The sequence below is a fragment of the Megalobrama amblycephala genome, linkage group LG3 (genome assembly GCF_018812025.1).
Source record: "Megalobrama amblycephala isolate DHTTF-2021 linkage group LG3, ASM1881202v1, whole genome shotgun sequence".
Taxonomy (NCBI): Eukaryota; Metazoa; Chordata; class Actinopteri; order Cypriniformes; family Xenocyprididae; genus Megalobrama; species Megalobrama amblycephala.
In genome coordinates this window covers 56,591,412-56,611,501 of record NC_063046.1, presented here as the reverse complement: position 1 = coordinate 56,611,501, position 20,090 = coordinate 56,591,412, and the positions used below count along the sequence as shown (strand labels likewise).

General features: G+C 35.2%; 1 protein-coding gene across 15 annotated transcripts in view; it reads right to left on the bottom strand.

Annotated features, from left to right (window-relative positions):
* The window catches only part of LOC125265745 (adhesion G protein-coupled receptor L3-like), a 391,922-nt gene that overhangs the window by 95,758 nt on the left and 276,074 nt on the right, over nt 1-20,090 (bottom strand). For all 15 annotated transcript variants that reach the window (XM_048186153.1, XM_048186154.1, XM_048186155.1 and 12 more), the window contains 2 exons: nt 19,447-19,550; nt 9,733-9,918 (listed from right to left, as the gene is read on the bottom strand). In XM_048186153.1, coding sequence (XP_048042110.1) covers nt 9,733-9,918; nt 19,447-19,550 — 290 coding nt within the window. The remainder of the gene's footprint in view (nt 1-9,732; nt 9,919-19,446; nt 19,551-20,090) is intronic.

Sequence of the window (20,090 nt, the reverse complement as noted above, 5' to 3'; positions counted from 1 at the left end):
GATCTTACTTCCATAATGTGTCATTTTTTGATGCATTCTGTATAGATACAGTGCAACCGGTCACCTAATTCTCAAAATTCTAATTCTGCAACATAGCAGCTAACAGATCAGATACTGATTTAACCATTTTTAATAATATTTTTATTTATATATAGATTTTATAATATTAAAAAAGTTATTTGAATTTGAATATCATTTTACGTGGCCTTAAAAGTAATAATGATACAAAAACTATACAAGTAATTTTCCTTAAATCTTCAGAGCGTTTAAACTGTGAACAAACAAGTGTATTGCATGACAAAGATTGTATCAGTCACTGAGTATGTATTTTGAATAATGTTAAAATTATTTATTTAATATATATTTTTTTTTATTCATTTGATTATGTACTTATCCATATGGCCGTGAGTGTGAGTCAGCAGTGCGCTTGAAGAAAGAGCCCACCCACCCTCTCTACTGATTGGCTGAGATTTGTGATTCACGTCTGGTGTGGACAGACAAATTGCATCACTAAAATCTTACCGCATCATTTTTGCCTGATTGTCATTGATTTATTATGAATAATGCTATCTTTAGCTTTAGTTTCAAGTTCTAAAAGAAAAAGGAAAGTAGAACTAATCACAAGTTGATTTACCTTTCATTTCTGAACATTTATTTGACTAGATTATCAAAAATACATATTAATCTAAGGTTCTGTAACCAACATTTCCATTCAAAGGTTTGGAGTCAATACGATTTTTGTAAGCATTAATACTATTATTCAGTGAGGATGCATTAAATTGATCAAAAGTCACAGTAAAGATTTCTATTTCAAATAAATGCTGTTCTTTTGAACTTTCTATTACTCAAAGTATCCTGAAGAAAAAGGTATCACAATTTACACCGAAATATGAAGCATCACAACTGTTTTCAACATTGATAATAATCAGAAATGTTTCTTGAGCAGTACATCAGTATATTGGATCATGTGACACTGGTGTAATGATGCTGAAAATTCAGCTTTGCATCACAGGAATGAATTACATTTAAAATATATTCATATAGAAAACAGTTCTTTTAAATTGTAATAAAATTTCACAATAGTATTATTATTATTATTTTTGATCAAATGCATGCAGCCTTAGCATAAGAGATTACTTTCAAAAATATAAAAATAAAAGCTTACAGACGACAAACATTTGAATGGTAGTGCATAATAATAATACACCACTGACATAATTTATTTCTCTCATGCCATAACACTTCATTCAAACACCTCTGCTGTCACCAATGAGAGAAAGACTCAAGGAAAACAAGCTCATTCCCAACATGCCATGTTTTTACATTTAGACAGGGTAAAAGGTATTTTTAATCTGGTTTAGACTTGAAGGACTTGGCCTTCAGTATGACTGTAGTTGTGATTGCGCACAAACTCTTTTCGTCACCGCATGAGTAAAGAGCAGAGAGGCCTGAGTGGAACAAGTGTGTGTGTGTGTGTGTGTAGTCCATGAATTATTGAGTCTCGCAGAGGAAGAGCGAGGGATGGGAATAGATAAAAATAAATAGCAGGAAGGTCTGTCGTCCCATCTCTGTTGGTGCCTGAATGTTAATGCAGGTTGATTCTGTCTGACGGCAGCCATCTTTAGCAGCACCTGCCTGAGATCACAGAGCTCCTGCAGATCAGCACATTACTTTCAGTGTTTAGTAGCTCCTGTTAGCGCCTCTTCAGGTTCCCTAATCTGTAAAGTATCTTGATCTTGCCATTCGCGTATTAAAGCTCTTTGGCTCGGCCCAATGTCGCACAATCAAGGGAATCTCGACTGACAGTGTCTCACAAGATTTCGGTTAAGCATTGTTGACTGTACGTCTGCATCTTTACAATTGGTATACTCTGAGAAGCACATGAAAGTAATGGATGTTCTCATATGATAATTAATCCAGCGAGTGACATCCAGTTAGCATTTTGGAAATAAATATGTTTATTTTTGGCAGGAAAAACAAATAACGAGTCAAGAAGGAGATGCGTGTCACATGGAAAAATACATTGCATTGTGCAGTACTACTTTTGGCAGTACTAGTTTTTTTTAGCAAATTTAGTAGTTAAACACAAAAAAAATGGCATGATTTATATCGCTTATATACTATATAAAAAATTAAAAAAAATGTTAGTATGCTATTTTGAACATAGACAATGATTATAAATAGACGTATGTGTCATTTCGATCAGTGTTTTTATTGTTATCTCAAACTAAAAATAATTTTTGGTAACTGAAAAAAATCTGAAATAAAATAACACTAAAAATACAAATAAATGTTGCCTTGGTAACTAACTGGAAAAAAAAGTAAAACTAAATTGAAGTACTAAAATTACTGAAAATAAAACTGAAATAAAAATGTATTAACCGTTAAATAGAATTATTAAAAAAAAAAAAAAAAATAGAATGACAGTCATTAAACAAAATGACTAAAACTACTGAAACTAAAATGAAAACTGAAATGAAAATCTAATTCAAAATATTAATAAACATTATATTAGTATACAAATAATATTAAAATGATAAACTGATTTCAGCATTGAACAGGGTCCATAAAAACATTTTAATGACATTTCATGTAATTAAAACTTAAAAAAAGAAAATTGAGTACTAATATTACTACAACTAAAACTGAAATAAAAATAAATAAATATTTGCTAAACAAAAATGTAAAATAAACTAATAAAAATGACAATCATACAACAAAAATGATCAAAACAAAACTACACAGTAAAATCTACAGTTAATTCAACTCTGCTCAGAGTACATATGGTCCCTCTCTAAATAGTGTTAAAGCAACACTGAAGCAGAGTTAAAGTTAATGAGATAATTAAGCAATTAATAAGGCTGTGACTTAAGTCTCTTGTGTTTCTCTTTTCTTCAGTGATTATGCTTGTTAACAGCAGGTGTTCATCACTAATGCACAATCATCACTTAATTAATTGCTTAATTATCTCATTAACTTTAACTCTGCTTTAGTGTTATTTTAACACTATTTAGAGAGGGACCATATGTAGTCTGAGCAGAGTTGATTTAACTCTGGAGATTTTGCTGTGTAAAATATAAAATAAAAGCTCATTTAAAATATTGATAAACACTATAAAAGTATATAAATACTAAAATAACACTGAATTCAACACTGGAAAGGATCATAATTAGAACTGCATAATTATATGTTTGTTTGTGTTATATTTTATTATTAGAGTATGACATTGTTAGCTATACTGTGTATACTTTTGTGATCACTGTTTGTTCACTATTTTGCACAAGCCGCTGCTAATGTAGCACATTTCCCTCACTTATACGGTTGGATTTTTCCAAAAGACAGCTCACTAGAGTTAGAACAGAGCTGATGTGTTTTCAATCAATGATCTCGGAATTGAAGCAGATGTTGGTTGAGTCTGAAGCTTTACTTCTGCGTTCACAGCAGCTTAAATCAACCAGCTGTGAAATTCAAAGGCAGATTCAGTTTAGAATTACCGCATAGATTAATTAGCATGAAGGCAAGGTGAGTGTAACGCTCACTGATCACTTCTGCTGTGGAAAGTGAAGTTTGCAGAATTGTGGGTGGAAACAAAGTGTGAATTTCGCAGAAGACGCGTGGAAACAGGTGTTTGTGTTCCACGGTTGGGCTTCTCAATCTGAAAATGACAGTCTTAAAAGCCAAGTTAATTAATTTTGAGCATTCCAATAGTGCAGACAGCAGAGCCTGCCGTCAGAAGGTCATGGGTTTGAGTCCCAGGAAATGTATGAACTGATCAGTGTTTACTTTGAGTGCATTGTAGTCACTTTAGATAAAAGTGTCTGCAAAACACATGCATTTTATTTATAATTATGTTATTCTACAGAAACCAATGGCAGTTCTGAGAATATGCATGCTGTCAGGATCTATAATGTACTTTTTGTCCAACGTAATCTTTATTTTACGTAGAATGTGGTTCAACCATAAGTACTTTTACTTACGTTTTCACACACACAAAAACATACAATATTGATGTATTTATAGCACTACAACATAAAATACTTACATATTGACAGAGATAAAATGTAAATTATTTTCATATCCAAGTGTGAATGTGTATGAATTAGTAATAAAATCATGTTTTGATTCTGTTGTACTGTCATATCAATACATGGCTTTAGTCGCATTCATTAAATGCAGTTTACTCATCTACTTAATATGAAATAACACTTCTGTTCGTGACTTTTGCTGCATATTTCAGAGGATTACAGAATGCTAAACAAGACTACATTTAAAACCTTAAAATAAATAACATTTATGTAATTGTTTAACCATTTTGAAATAGGTTGTTTGCTGTGAGACACAAAAGGCGTTTTCTCCTAGTATGCAGCGACTGACAAAACAACCATAAGATACACCTTTATCCGGCTTTATCTTCATTCTCAGCAGCGACTGTCACAATCAAAGCCCGCGCTCGTTATAATTTAATTTTGAAAGTTGCACCCTTGAGAAGCGTTACGACATGGTTTACAACACTGATATCGAACGCTCATTGGCTCTCACCTGCTTCGTCACAAATTGCGACATGCCGTGTTTGAGTATACTGACATTTGGAATGAGTTTGCATTTTCACAGAAAGAAGCCGGATTCATATTTTCATGAATTAATAACTTAAAGGTGCTGTATTGTTGAACACTGTTGATATTTGAAATCAACCCAAACAAACCCACCCCTCTCTTCATTGCTCCACCTCCAAAACTCACTCTCCAATCCTAACCACCCTGCTCCGAGTCGGTCTCGAACCCCAATCGCTGCCGGCATGCGAGGCGAGTGCACTATCAATGATGCTAAACACCGCATTCTCTAGCGGTCGTCAGTGTGCAGTGTTTAACAGCAAAACTCTCACTATCTGGCCGCTGTTACACACGCAATGCGATGGGAAGGCAACTCATCATCATTTGAACAACTACTGGTACCACTTTTGACATTTTCGCAATAAATAAATTATTGTGGTTACGCTTGTTTGTCTGTAATTCTTTAATTTATAGTTTTAAGAAATGGTTATGGGTAGGTTTAGGGGTAGGTGTTGAATTAGCAGCTCAAAATATTGTTTTAATGCTATATTGTTACTAAAATTGTCAATTTCCTACACATTCTGTCAATTATGTTTTACTCTTTTAATATTCTGTATAAAGTGGGTATGTTTAGGTTTGGGGTGGGGATTAGGGATGTTACATTTATCTATAAAACTATAAAAGGGAAATTATGCATATATCGTTATGACATGAAAGATTCGTAAATATAGTTTTTTCACTGTAAAAATGTAATAATGCTACATTTAAATGCTGCCAATACTTCCTCTTCATCGTGGAGAGTGAAGTTCATGGTTGAATAGCAACGACAGATGGCACGGGAGTGCAAGCGCTTGTGGAAAGGAGGAAAAAGCAGCGCGGCTGCGCTTTCCACACGTTATTAGACGCGACATGTGAACGGCCCCTAAAACACGTCAAAACTCCACAAAGTACAAGCAGCGTATCGGTAAGAACACTAGTTTGAACAGCATACACACCAGGACATTTGACTTTTATCACATTTTTGACATTGCTTGCAATCGTGATGCAACGGTCCGGTATACGGGACATAGATTAAGCCTTTAAATAAAAGGTTTATTGAGCTGTTTCTGTCATATACATATATATAACACGTTTCAATAGCCCACTTAAAGTGTTTATTACAAATAAATTACTACATGCTGAAAATGAATAAATGTAAATGAACAAAATTTTGCACTGCATTTACAATCCTGTGAAAACACGGGGTTCTGCAGCACCCTCAGCACCCCCACTTCAAGCGCCCCTGGTTTTTGCAGACCGACTGTTTGACACTACTATTTCTGTAAATGGTTATGATTATTTAAGTCTGAAATAAATAATTAATAATTATTTAATAATTAATTCCCATAATATTTTTCCTTCAGAAGTAATGTTGGTAGTCAGGCATTTATGAATTTATTCATATTCATTCATTCTACCATGGTGAATAAACAAAGGTAATGGCTACGCGCGACCAATTTGAAAATTCTGTGCGACTGCCACTGGGAGCGAAATGTGACAATCACGCATTGAAAAGACGGCTTACCGTGTCCTAACCAGATTTGACAAGCTACAAGATGACAAAATCAATCATAAATCACAGCCAATCATAACAGCATGTGGGACACGCTAAACACGAAAACCAAACAAAATTAAACTAAATGAAATTAAACCATAAAACTATTCAAAATACATACTCAGTGACTGACAATCTTTGTCATAAAAAACACTTGTTTGAGCTTTGCTTAATATTAAAATGGTTTGAGCTTGAATATCATTTTGCATGATTTTAATAGCCATGAGAGCAAAAATGGATAATTTACCTCAGAGTTTGAAAAGAAATAAAAGGAAACAAGAATGTTCAAACTGTAAGTAATAAATGATTTTCTTTGTGCATTTTTGTCCTTGTTCCCTCACTATGACCTCAACTAAGCTCTGCAAAATCCCAGAAATATAGAAACCATTTCAAAAATGGAATTCTTTGTCATGTCGCGGCTGGTTAGGACAGTCTTTGAAGTGGTTATTTTGTATCTAAAGCTCTTGAAATGTACATTTTCCCGGCATGTTTGCCTTAGTTAACAGGTATGGGTGTGACTGCATTTGACTTAAGTTGACGAGCGGAAAGGACATAAAATGCAGCTGAAAAATAGCTTAACCATAACAATACGCAAAACATGTGAATAATGCGGTAGCCTATAGAAAAATTACATTTTGATAAATGGAAACTAAAATTTAAAGTGACAAACAAAAATCCCTGATATTCCCTGACTTTCATTGTCTGGAATAGACCTTTTAAAAATCCATGATATTCCAGAAATTCCATGACCCGTAAGAACCCTGAGTTTTGGTCTTTAATGTGAGTTTTCTGAGTCTGAGCTTGCACAAAGGGTCTTCAAAGTTTGGCTTAATATATTATGTTTAGGGTTGGTAAATTTTAATTAATTGCATGGTTTGCTGATTAAGTAAATGAATAACATTCAGTGTCCAAAATGAAAAGTAGCCAACCACCAAATGCAAAAATTGCATGATGACTGCAAGATGATTTCAGTTATAGTTTCCAAGTCAAAATTTTAAATTTACATTTAAGTTAAAACTGAAATAAAACTTAATAAAAGCTACAAAAAATAAAAATAATAACAGAGGCACATGGCAAAATTACAAAAAAATATAAACATAAAACATATTACAGTATAGAAATTATACTAAAAATACCAAATTAATCCATTAAATCCTAAATGTTGCGACGGCTTACCAATTTTCTCACTGAAGTTACATTTTATTGCCATTTGTTTCCTTCGACTGTTGATTTTGGAGCCTGTGTAATATTAATACACACCTATATTAGTACACAATATCTGAATTAAATGTCTTTGGTCTCTGAGTCGTCTGCAAGTGACGTCAAACTACACGCAGGTCTAGAGAAAATAACGTCAAAGCAGACCTCTTTAACTCCATAGAAACTTTAATAACGGCAGTGATTATTCATGCTGCATAATGTCCTCAGAGTGATACGAGCATCAGGACGGTGAGAGTTTTTCTTCACCCAAGTAAAACCTATTTTTAAACAGACGGCTGACTGCGAGGAGAAACACAGGGGATCATTCATCCTGACAAACACGGACATCATTAAAAAAACACCCACTGCTCTCCTCCTCCTGCTCTCCATACTGACTGCATCAAAGAGGAAGTTTCTCACTCACGCTTTATCTTTCTTGCTCTTTCTTTCAATTTCTAATTTTTCTTTGTCTTCTGGTAAAGTAAAAAAAAAAAAAAAAAAATAAGTAATGATTAGCTTTTCCAAACCATTGGCAGCCAGTGTCTGAGTATCACGTCTAAACTGGTCTAGAGCAGACACATGTCATGACGTACAATGCAGTCCAGATACGTCAAACTAGTTTGATTTTCAGCTTCAGGTGGCACTTATATGAACCGTTTGATGCACTTTGCATGCAAATTCTAAAAATACACAAACTCCAACAGCTCTAATCTGATTGGCTGGCTTTTACACATTTTATTCAAGGTAAAGTTTTTATCTGTCCAACTGGATGCAATATAAAAGTTACCATACTAATACAATGTGCATTTCTGAGGAAGAGAAATGTACTGTAATTGACAACGCTTGTGAGATTCATGGCATTGAGTCTTTGAAAGATATTCAAAGGCACTTAGCGTCAAGTGTTCAAGGACATGCTGCTAAGTTAGCAGCGCATATGCTTGAGAACACCTGGATTTTCATTCAATTCTGTACACTACAGATTAAAAAGCAAACAGCGATGACCTTTTTTTGTGGCCGGAGCCTACCTAATGACAGAAAATGAAGCTCTGCAGTAGCAGTCTACGGAAGCCACGGAATGAAAGAATAAACAAGGTCATTTCGAGTTTATATCTCACAATTCAGACTTTTTTTCCTCACAATTCTGAGTATGCATCTCACATTTCTGAGAAGAAAAATCAGAATTGCGAGATATAAACTCGTTATTCTGTTGTGAGTTGCAAGTTTATATCCCGCAATTCAGACTTTTTCCCCTCAGAATTGTGATATGAACACGCAATTGCAAGTTATAAAGTCCAAATTGGGAGATATAAACAAAACTGCGAGAAAAAAGTCAGAATTGTGATATAAAAAATGTTGTATGCTTAAATGTTAGGGCTAATGCATTATGTCCCCATAATGAACTGCATATGTGGATATTATGCAGACCTATTGTTTACATCAAATTCATGCTTTAATAATATACTAATTGTCACACGTTTCATCAACCATAAACGTCTTCATGTCTTCAGCTTCTTATTTGCATTCCGATTTTGACATCCAAAGGCACAAAAAGACATTTTCTTGTCTTATTCTGTGTATTTTGCCCATTTTACTTCACTTGTTACTACTGTTTTTTGTTTTTTTCCTGCCACTATGTGCGTGAAGCTGCAAGTGATGTAACTGTTAAGTCTGCTCTCAAATGGTCTACTGAAATCAACTATAAGAGTTAGTCAAGTCTCTTAAGCATGTGTTCAACCATTCTTACATTAACTGTCACATTCAAATCCATTCACAGTGACAATTCATGTAAGAATGGCCTTATGAACAAATTACACAGAAATCGTTCTGCTCGTGCTCACGAATGAGATTAATGATGGAGGAAGAACTAGTCACTGCACCGAGCCGTTTTGCTTCTTTTTTGGCCAAGCTTTTCCGGGTCAGAATTCTACATTGGGTTGTTTTTTCCACAGTTTTGTATGTTTTCACTGTTTTGCAAATGAGAGAACCTAAGTGGCTTCCTTCACTAACGAGAAAAGAAAAAAAAAAAAAATGTCCAAGTGCTCCTTTAAGTAGCCGTGTAATAAGCAGGGTAATGTACAGTCAGACGGTCATTATCACAAGATAAACACTTACAAATTGATCAGGACTCCAATATGAAGCAAAGATTTTGTTCATTGCTCCTGCTCTGTGCTCTCTTTCTTCTCACATAACAGAATAATTTCAACTCAAATCAATATTTCATGTCCCTTTATTTATTTATCTGGCAAGTAGCTGTGTAATGAGCTTTGCACCAGGGTCTCGATCACCCAGTCAGGGTTTATTTTGTGATAATGACCGGCTAACTGTACAGTACATCCATTACGGTTCTGTTTTGTTTTATTTGATATTGCTGTATGACACACACAGTACCTTGTTGAGGCTCCGGGCGGCACTATCTTTTCCCCCAGGGGTGAGATTCCGGAGCTGGACGTCCAGCAGGTCGATGAGGTGACCCATGGCCCTTACGGTGTAGGTGATGTCCCCAGCGTGCATGTGGCCCTTGGTCTGTTCGGAAAGCTCACGGGAGATTATGGCAGCAGGCTCACCCGCTCGGATCTACAACACACACACACACACACACACACACACATACTGTGAACACTAAGTCAAAACTCAAGACAAAACTGGAGTAAATGTGTGTTCATAAAGTGTGTGTGTGTGTGTGTGTGTGTGTGTGTGTGTGTGTGTGTGTGAGAGAGAGAGAGAGAGAGAGAGAGAGAGAGAGAGAGATTGTTTGCTGCTCAATATGTGTCTGCCTGTCACCAGAGAAGAAAAAACACTCAATCTGCCCTGATCTGATGTTTCCAGCACATGTAGATTATATTAAACTGTATTACCCTGTCATATTACTTAGATGTCCATTTTGCTTCTGTAAATATGTCTAATCCCTCATCTTTTTTTTCTTTCTCTTTTCTAGTTTATATATTCACATACATTAGTAATTCATTTTGCACTACATGCTTAATACACGCTTATATATTACTATTCTTCTTCTTCTTCTTTTTTTTTTTTTTTTTTTTTTCTTTCTTTCTCTCTGTTAATACATATATGCACTATTTGTGAGCAGCCCAGCTGCAATTGCTTTGGTAATACAAATGTATAGTTTTTCTCATGCCAATAAAGCACACTTAAATTAAATTGAATTGAATTGAGAGAGAGAGAGAGGGATTGTGTAGACAGTCATACTTTTCAAGGGAATTAACTTACAAATTTCTTAGTTACAGCTGTCTTTAGGGCTTTTCACACTTGAAATAGTTAACCCTGTGTCACTGTAAACCCCGGGTAAACGGAATCCTGGGTTATCATCATGTTTAACGTTTCACACTGTTTATCATTTACCCGGGGTTAACAATTAATCCTGGGTATTTGTAAGCTGACGTTTCACATTGTACATTCCTAAACCCTGGGTTACCGTTCTTATTTGCGGTGTCATTGTCATTGATTGGATAAACGCAGCACGCAACCTGTTTACATAGCTCTAGCATTGTGCATCCTCGTATTGTCGAATGTACTAACGATTTTATACTGAATGGACATTTCAGACTATAAAGGTAAGAATGAAACGGTCTCTTTGACACTTAAATTGTTTTCTGTCAGTATTTGACATTTTTCCTCTCAAACACCAAATTTACTGTTTATATACAATGCGCAGTGTTTCTGTGATTGTCTAAAGCATGTGAATATGATGCACGCTATTGGTTAGCCATTGCTATGCAACTAGTCATAACATTCTAACAAAGCGTTGTTTCACACTGCACAAATTTGGCACCACAATGTGGGGTTAACACCACAAATGCGGTGCTAACCCTGCTCTGGAGCAGGGTTTCATAACCCCGGGTAAAAAGCGTTGTTAACTCCACTTCTAAATTACAACTGTGAAATGTTCCTTTACCTGTGTTAAAAATGGTGTTTAGAACGACGATAACCCGGGGTTAAGCACAGTGTGAAAAGCCCTTTTGTGAAAAGCTGAGAATGTGTTTAACACAGGGAAAATTGAAGAGTTTAGTTCCAAAATGTGATAAACGCCTTTTTTTATTTTTTTTTATTGAGTTTCCGCCAAAATCAGTATTGTATCTGGTCAGTACTGAAAAGTCAGTTAATAATTTTGCGCAAAATGTGATTTCCGTTGTGTTATTCTTTCATGTTTTCTCCCCTTCTTTCCAAACCGTGACAAACGGCACTCTCTCTTCTCTGCAGAATGCGATATATCCGCTCAACCAATCACAGCAGTTTTCATGTTGCTGCTTTCTTGGTAAAGAAAACACATTTTTACTCAAATTAATCAAAATGGATTTATACCGTTTTGGAGCCAAACTCTTCAGTTACACACAACACCTTTAACTAAGCATTTCACTACAAAAAAAAAAAAAAAAAAGAAGAAGAAGATTTTTTCTTTTTTTTTTCTTTCTTTTTTTTTTTTATCTGGTTCATTTACGCAAACCATCTGAATGAATTGATTCACTAAAATGATTATGCTGCATGAAAATGTATCTTTCTGACAGTCAGCAAAACTGAAGGTGTTAGAATAGGTGTTAGTGTTCCTGTAGCTCAAAAAACAGTAAAGCGTGACGATAAACAACACCAAGGTCATGGGTCATTTGATTCCATGTAAATGCATGAGTGATACTATGTATACTTTTAAAATTATTTTGGATAAAAGTGTAGACATTAGCTTAAAAAGTGTATTTACAGTCAATTTAAACATAAGGATATAGAGATGGAGTTTTAGTGATAAAAACTCACTAAGATAAACACTCTTGCCCTGATATAGCTTTTAAATAATTAAATAAATAAATAATTAATAATTAATTGTTATTAATAATAATAATAATAATAATAATAATAACAATATGTATTATTATTATTATTAAACTATTTTTGTTTTATTAACTATAAAACAAACTACAACATAATTATATTACTTAAAAAATAATAATGTAAAATAAAAATAGTATTTATTTATTTTTAATTATATATCTTACTGGACCGTCTTATTTATTTATGACTGTTTTAACTTCTTTACGTTCAAACTTTAAACCATAAAGCATTTATTTATAAATGATTCTCATGACAATTTTGGGAAGATTCATGTTGCAATTTTAAGCAACTCTATGGAAGCAAATTAATGACAAATATATTTGAAACAAAAAAGCATATTGAATTGCAATAGTTTGGGGGGGTGGGGCATTATATAAACAGTGACTGATTTTTAATGCATTGTATTGGGGGTGAAAATTGTATAGGGGGCTAAAATTCAACATGGTTGTATATTTAAACTGAATATTTCAGCTGAAAACATTTCATACAAAATGTCATTATTAATGCAATAATCCATATTAACATTCCAGACAACATTTCCAAAATATTAAGTCTGCTTGGCCCTTTTGGTGCTTCTAGTCTGATGCTGCACCTTTGAGTTAGTAGCATCACTTCAGGTAATTAGTCATTTTCCAATACTGGAGCATATGTGTCAGGTCAATAGGACAAACATATGCATCAATCTCAATTTTACATTGCACATTCTCTGCAGACTAAATAACCCTTCTGTGTTTCTCTGCTTGAGTTGAGCAAAGATGTAAGAAACAAATGGCTCTTGACTTCCCAGACAGTACAGCTCTGTTCTTTTAAGTCAAGGCAAAAACATGAGCGTAGACGAGAGCCACGCACTCTTGTATTGAGTTTAATCAAAACACTCCCCCAGCTAAAGGAAGTGATGTGTTTATTTGCTAATGAGACGCAACTAAAGATGTTGTCTTCTGGGCTGCCTGCTGGCTACACACACACACACACACACACCCAGAGCTCCCATTTCACTTTAGTAAAATTTTAGGATTGATTTGAGTGAACAGCACTTTCGCATTGTTACAGTTGACATGAACACAAGCAAAAGGTGCTAGGAAAACACAAGAAAACATATTATTTATAGCTGTCAATATGATGCTAAAGGCTACTAAAGGCCGGCTTTAGCATTCCCTTTTTTTTAAAAAATATATTTAATTTTCATAAAAAAACAAGAACATAGCTTGAGTTGAGAAATATAAATGTAAATAAATGTGAATGAGCAGACCTATTAAAGTATTTATTAATCATTTTCAAGTTTTCATTTTATTTTTGCTATGTGCTTTTGTCATTTTTATTAGTTTTATTATTATATATATATATATATATATATATATATATATATATATATATATATATATATATATATATATATATATATATATATATATATATATATATTCATTCAGTGCTCAGCGTAAATGAGCGTTTCCCAAATGTTGACATGACTAAGTTTTATATAACATCTGTTTAACTTATAACATGAAAGTAAGGTTAATAATATAACTTAGATTACACATTTTTCAATTTTACTCAAATCAGGGTGATGCAAAAATGAGTACACCCCACAACAAAAACTACTACATCTAGTACTTTGTATTGCCTCCATGATTTTTAATGACAGCATCAAGTCTTCTAGGCATGGAATGAACAAGTTGGCGACATTTTGCAACATCTATCTTTTTCCATTCTTCAAGAATGACCTCTTTTAGAGACTGGATGCTGGATGGACAGTGATGCTCAACGTGTCTCTTCAGAATTTCCCATAGGTGTTCGATTGGGTTCAGATCAGACCGGATTGGCAAATTGGGAGCACTGGGAGAATTCCTGGTGGGCCGGTCTGTTTTTTTGGCTGCAAGGGCCGGTGTTGTCTTGGCACTGGGTTGAAATATGGATGCTGTAGAAACTGTAGAGGCAGCTAAATGTACTAAGCTGAGACCTGTTTTCTTAAAACCAGTGCCATGGGCAATGGCCAAGAGCGGCATCTTGCCGGGGGCAGTACGGGGCACCCGTGCAAAAAAAACCAAAAAAAACAAATGCGCAATCATGGACGACACCCATGCATGCTATTCCTCTGCAGTGTTTGCTGTATTGTGTCATGGGAAATAGTCACCCCAGTTTGGCTTTCTACTTCTTTAGATAACTGCAGTGAACTTGCATGCCAATTTTCTTCAACCCTTCTCATCAGAAGACACTCCTGTTGAGGTGTTAACTTCCGTGGACAACCTGGACGTCTCTGAGCGATGGTTGCAGTTCTTTTTTAAATTTTTGTACCACTTTTGCTATAGTATTCTGACTGATAAGTAAAGCTTCTTGCAGCCTTCACCTTTCTGGTGTAAAGGAATTATTTTCTTTCTTAGGTCTTGTGACATTTCTCTTCCATGTGGTGCCATTGCTGACAGTATGAAATGGGAAGGGGATTTCACACCCTTTTATAGTCAACTGTCTGCTGGACACCTGTGTAATGAATAATTAGACTCACCTGTGCTTGAATTCTTGTGAAATTAGACATTTGTAGTCTAAAATTTAGCTTTTCTCCAGAGACTCTCAGTGGGGTGTACTCATTTTTGCATCACCCTAATTTGAGAAAACTGAAAATTTTGTTCTCCAAGTTATTCTATTAACCTTACTTTCATGTTATAAGTTAAACAGATGTTATATAAAACTTAGTCTTGTCAACATTTTGGAAATTGTTTTTGTGTTCATTGAGATATTGTTTCAAATGTTACAAACCCGATTCCAAAAAAGTTGGGTCACTGTACAAATTGTGAATAAAAACAGAATGCAATGATGTGGAAGTTTCAAATTTCAATATTTTATTCAGAATACAACATAGATGACATATCAAATGTTTAAACTGAGAAAATGTATCATTTTAAGGGAAAAATAAGTTGATTTTAAATTTCATGGCATCAACACATATCAAAAAAGTTGGGACAAGGCCATGTTTACTACTGTGTGGCATCCCCTCTTCTTTTTATAACAGTCTGCAAACGTCTGGGGACTGAGGAGACAAGTTGCTCAAGTTTAGGAATAGGAATGTTGTCCCATTCTTGTCTAATACAGGCTTCTAGTTGCTCAACTGTCTTAGGTCTTCTTTGTTGCATCTTCCTCTTTATGATGCACCAAAAAGATCTGGACTGCAGGCTGGCCACTTTAGTACCTGGAGCCTTCTTCTACGCAGCCATGATGTAGTAATTGATGCAGTATGTGGTCTGGCATTGTCATGTTGGAAAATGCAAGGTCTTCCCTGAAAGAGACGACGTCTGGATGGGAACATATGTTGTTCTAGAACTTGGATATACCTTTCAGCATTGATGGTGCTTTTCCAGATGTGTAAGCTGCCCATGCCACACACACTAATGCAACCCCATACCATCAGAGATGCAGGCTTCTGAACTGAGTGCTGATAACAACTTGGGTTGTTCTTGTCCTCTTTAGTCCGGATGACATGGCGTCCCAGTTTTCCAAAAAGAACTTCAAATTTTAATTCGTCTGACCACAGAACAGTTTTCCACTTTGCCACAGTCCATTTTAAATGAGCCTTGGCCCAGAGAAAACGCCTGCGCTTCTGGATTATGTTTAGATATGGCTTCTTTTTTGACCTATAGAGTTTTAGCCGGCAACGGCGAATGGCAGGGTGGATTGTGTTCACGACAATGTTTTATGGAAGTATTCCTGAGGCCATGTTGTGATTTCCGCTATAGTAGCATTCCTGTATGTGATGCAGTGCCGTCTAAGGGCCCGAAGATCACCGGCATCCAGTATGGTTTTCCGGCCTTGACCCTTGCGCACAGAGATTGTTCCAGATTCTCTGAATCTTTGGATGATATTATGAGAGACTTCTGAGAGACACTGCCACTCTGAGAGGCTCTTTTTATACCCAATCATGTTGCCAACTGACCTAATAAGTTGCAAATTGGTCCTTCAGCTGTTCCTTATATGTACATTTAACTTTTCTGGCCTCTTATTGCTACCTGTACCAACTTTTTTGGAATGTGTAGCTCTCATGAAATCCAAAATGAACCAATATTTGGCATGACATTTCAAAATGTCTCACTTTCAACATTTGATATGTTATCTATATTCTATTGTGAATAAAATATAAGTTTATGAGATTTGTAAATTATTGCATTCCTTTTTTATTCACAATTAGTACAGTGTCCCAATGTTTTTGGAATCAGGTTTGTACTTTACAAAGGGGGTGTACTCATTTACGCTGAGCACTGTATATATATATATATATATATATATATATATATATATATATGATGCGATCTGAAAAAACCAGATGTAGCGATCGAAAGTTTTCAGTCAAAAAATAGGTCAAATGTCATTTTTTGTCAAAATTAGGTTCTCATTAAATTTCCATTCTATAACATCTTGTCTATCATCTCTGAAAATATCTTGGCAAAATTTGCCTGTTAAGTGCAGAAAAATAATGATTTATTTAATGTTTTTGGACACGTAATTGCTATTTACAATGAAATGAACATATTATAGTTTAAATTTATATAAAATGCAGCTAGCAAAACTTCAGAGTGCTCTTTAGAGTAGGACTTTAGTACATCTTTATATTTAATTTTATAATTACTTCTATTCTACTTCTACTTCTATTGTCTTTAAAATAGGGTTAAAGTGCACTGCTCCCACTAGCCACTTTGGCAGGTTGAATATAATTTCAGCCTACAGTCAAATGAAATGTAGCTAAGCTCATCATAGCACAAAATTACAATCCAATCACAATTCGTTATCAATTAACTTGCAGTTAGTGAAGGCGGAATAGGCAGTATCTCGCGTGAATAGCCTGTTATGGCTTAAGTGTACGTAAACAGGTGGGTAATAAATGGATGTGTGTCAGTATATCACGTACATGCATTCAGCAGCCCAGTTAAATACCTGTCTGTCATTAATGTTAATCAAACAACAGAAGACGTTAAATAAATGTTAAAGGTGCCCTAGATTCAAAAATTGAATTTACCTTGGCATAGTTGAATAACAGGAGTTCAGTACATGGAAAAGACATACAGTGAGTCTCAAACCCCATTGTTTCCTCCTTCTTATATAAATCTCATTTGTTTAAACGACCTCCGAAGAACAGGTGAATCTCAACATAACACCGACTGTGTCGGGGTGTATGCCCCCAATATTTGCATAATGCCAGCCCATGTTCAAGGGATTACACAAGCCAGTATTAACGTCTGGAGCTGCACACAGCCGAATCATCAGACTAGGTAAGCAAGAATAACAGCGAAAAATGGCAGATGGAGCAATAATAACTGACATAATCCATGATAGCATGATATTTTTACTGATATTTGTAAATTGTCTTTCTAAATGTTTCGTTAGCATGTTTCTAATGTACTGTTAAATGAGGTTAAAGTTACCATCGTTTCTTACTGTATTCACAGAGACAAGAGCCATCACTATTTTCATTTTTAAACACTTGCAGTCTGTATAATGCATAAACACAACTTCATTCTTTATAAATCTCTCCAACAGTGTAGCATTAGCCGTTAGCCACGGAGGACAGCCTCAAATTCACTCCGAATAAAACCTTAACATCCAAATAAATACTTTACTCACATAATTCGAAGCATGCATACAGCATGCATGACGAACATCTTGTAAAGATCCATTTGAGGGTCATATTAGCTGTGTGAACTTTGTAAATGCGCTGTAATATAGTCGACAGCTCGTGTGGCAGGGAGCACGTGATTTAAGGGGGCGGCGCCGAGTGTAAATCAGTGCATTGTTAATGATGCCCCAAAATAGGCAGTTAAAAAAATGAATTAAAAAAAATCTATGGGGTATTTTGAGCTGAAACTTCACAGACACATTCAGGAGACACCTTAGACTTATATTACACCTTGTGAAAAAGCATTCTTGGGCACCTTTAAATAAAACTTCTGTATCTGAAAAAAAGAGTTTATTTCTACTATTGTATGTAATTTGCTAATTTGCTTCTTTGTTCTTTTTATATAGCCTAACAAAAATAACTTATAAAATTATAAAATTTATCACATTATGGTCATATTACCCACCCCTTGCCAACCTGTACATTCCAGTTGATATACCATGTAGGCCTAGTCTTGATTTAGGTTGTCAATCTGCATTTAAAAGTTTGAAAGGGTTTTAAATCTAGCTAATCAAGTAAAATGACTCAAAATCAAGTAATTTTAGCATGCCAAAGTCAACTTTAATCATATAAGATGTAATTTCCCAACAGCAAAATTGTGGCCAGTGAAAATGCTGAGTGGCTAGTAACTTTGGAAAACCACTCGCCACAGTGGCTGGTGAGCAAAAAAGTTAATGTCAAGCCCTGCTTTAATGTATTAAAAGGGTTAGTTCACGGAGCTTCTAAGCTTTACAAATCTTTTGTTTCAAATCAGTGTTCTGGAGTACCAAAGTCACGTGATTTCAGTAAACAAGGCTTCATTACATCATAAGTGTTTCACAATTTCGATAGTTTACATGACTTTGGCAGTTTGATAAGCAATCCGAACCAGTGATTCGAAACAAATGATTCGTAAAGATTCAAAGCTTCATGAAGTAGTGTTTTGAAATCGCCCATCACTAGATATTGTTGAAAATTATTAAAATTATTATTATTATTTTTTTTTTTTTGGCACTCAAAAAGTATTCTTGTCTCTTCATAACATTAAGGTTGAACCACTGTAATCACATGAACTGTTTTAAATATGTCTTTAGTAGCTTTCTGGCATTTGTAAATGTTAATTGTCTTGCTGGCAATGGAGGCCTCACTGAGCCATCAGATTTTATCAAAAATATCTTAATTTGTGTTCTGAAGATGAACGAAGGTCTTACGGGTGTGGAACAACATGAGGGTGAGTAATAAGTGACAGCTTTTTCATTTTTGGGTTAACTAACCCATTGATGAATGCTTAATTTAATGAATTGTGAATAAAACACCAGTTAAAATCATAATCAAGTACTTTAGTATGTTAGTATTATTTATGTTAGTAAACAAGTCTCCTTCTTTAAAGCACAACGTAAAATTATTAAAACTATTTAAAATGTACTTTAAAGTAAAAGTTTTGACATTATTACAAAGCACACTTTTTAAAAGTGCACTTAAGTGTGGTAACGAGAAAGTGTGCTTTCTTTACAAGTAAGTGGCCTTTTATTTCATTAATATTATATTATCTACAAGTACAGTGTGTGTGTGTGTGTGTGTGTGTGTGTGTGTGTGTGTGTGTGTGTGTGTGTGTGTGTTTCTTAAACCTTCTGGTTGATGATGTTGACCCATGTGGAGGTGCAGTTGCTGAGGTCGGGCCCCTGCTGGTCCCACAGTCCCTCGGGCCCCTGACAGGCAAACACAGCCGTTCCTGCACAGAGAAATGAGCCATTACTGCCTATCACTGTTGTGTGTTCATATCATGTTTTGTTATAGGAAAGTAAACTCATGCACATTAACATTAAAAGAGTCCCGTCCTTCACTGCTGCATCCAGAGATGACAAGAAACACTGTGATCAAACGTCTGTGATCATAAAAGAATGTGTAATTACTTCCTCTGATGGAGATAAAATCATTGCAGCGTGTGTGTGTGTGAGAGAGAGAGAGAGAGAGAGAAAGAGCTGTAACTACAGCCAGATGCAGAGGTGTGTGCGCGTGTGTGTGTGTGTGTGTGCGCGTATGTGTGTGTTCCCTGAAGTGCAATGGTAAAGGTCAATTAAAGCTCGTGGAGGGAGACATCTCATTCTCTGCTCTAATTAGAAGGACAGAAGGGGGAAAAAGTGTCATATTCTTCCACTCGGGTGACTCTATCAGCACTCAGGTGCGATCACTCACAGACACACACATTCACACACTCCAGATGTCCTGCTGCTGTCAGACCCAACAAAAACACTGACAACAGAAATGAGAT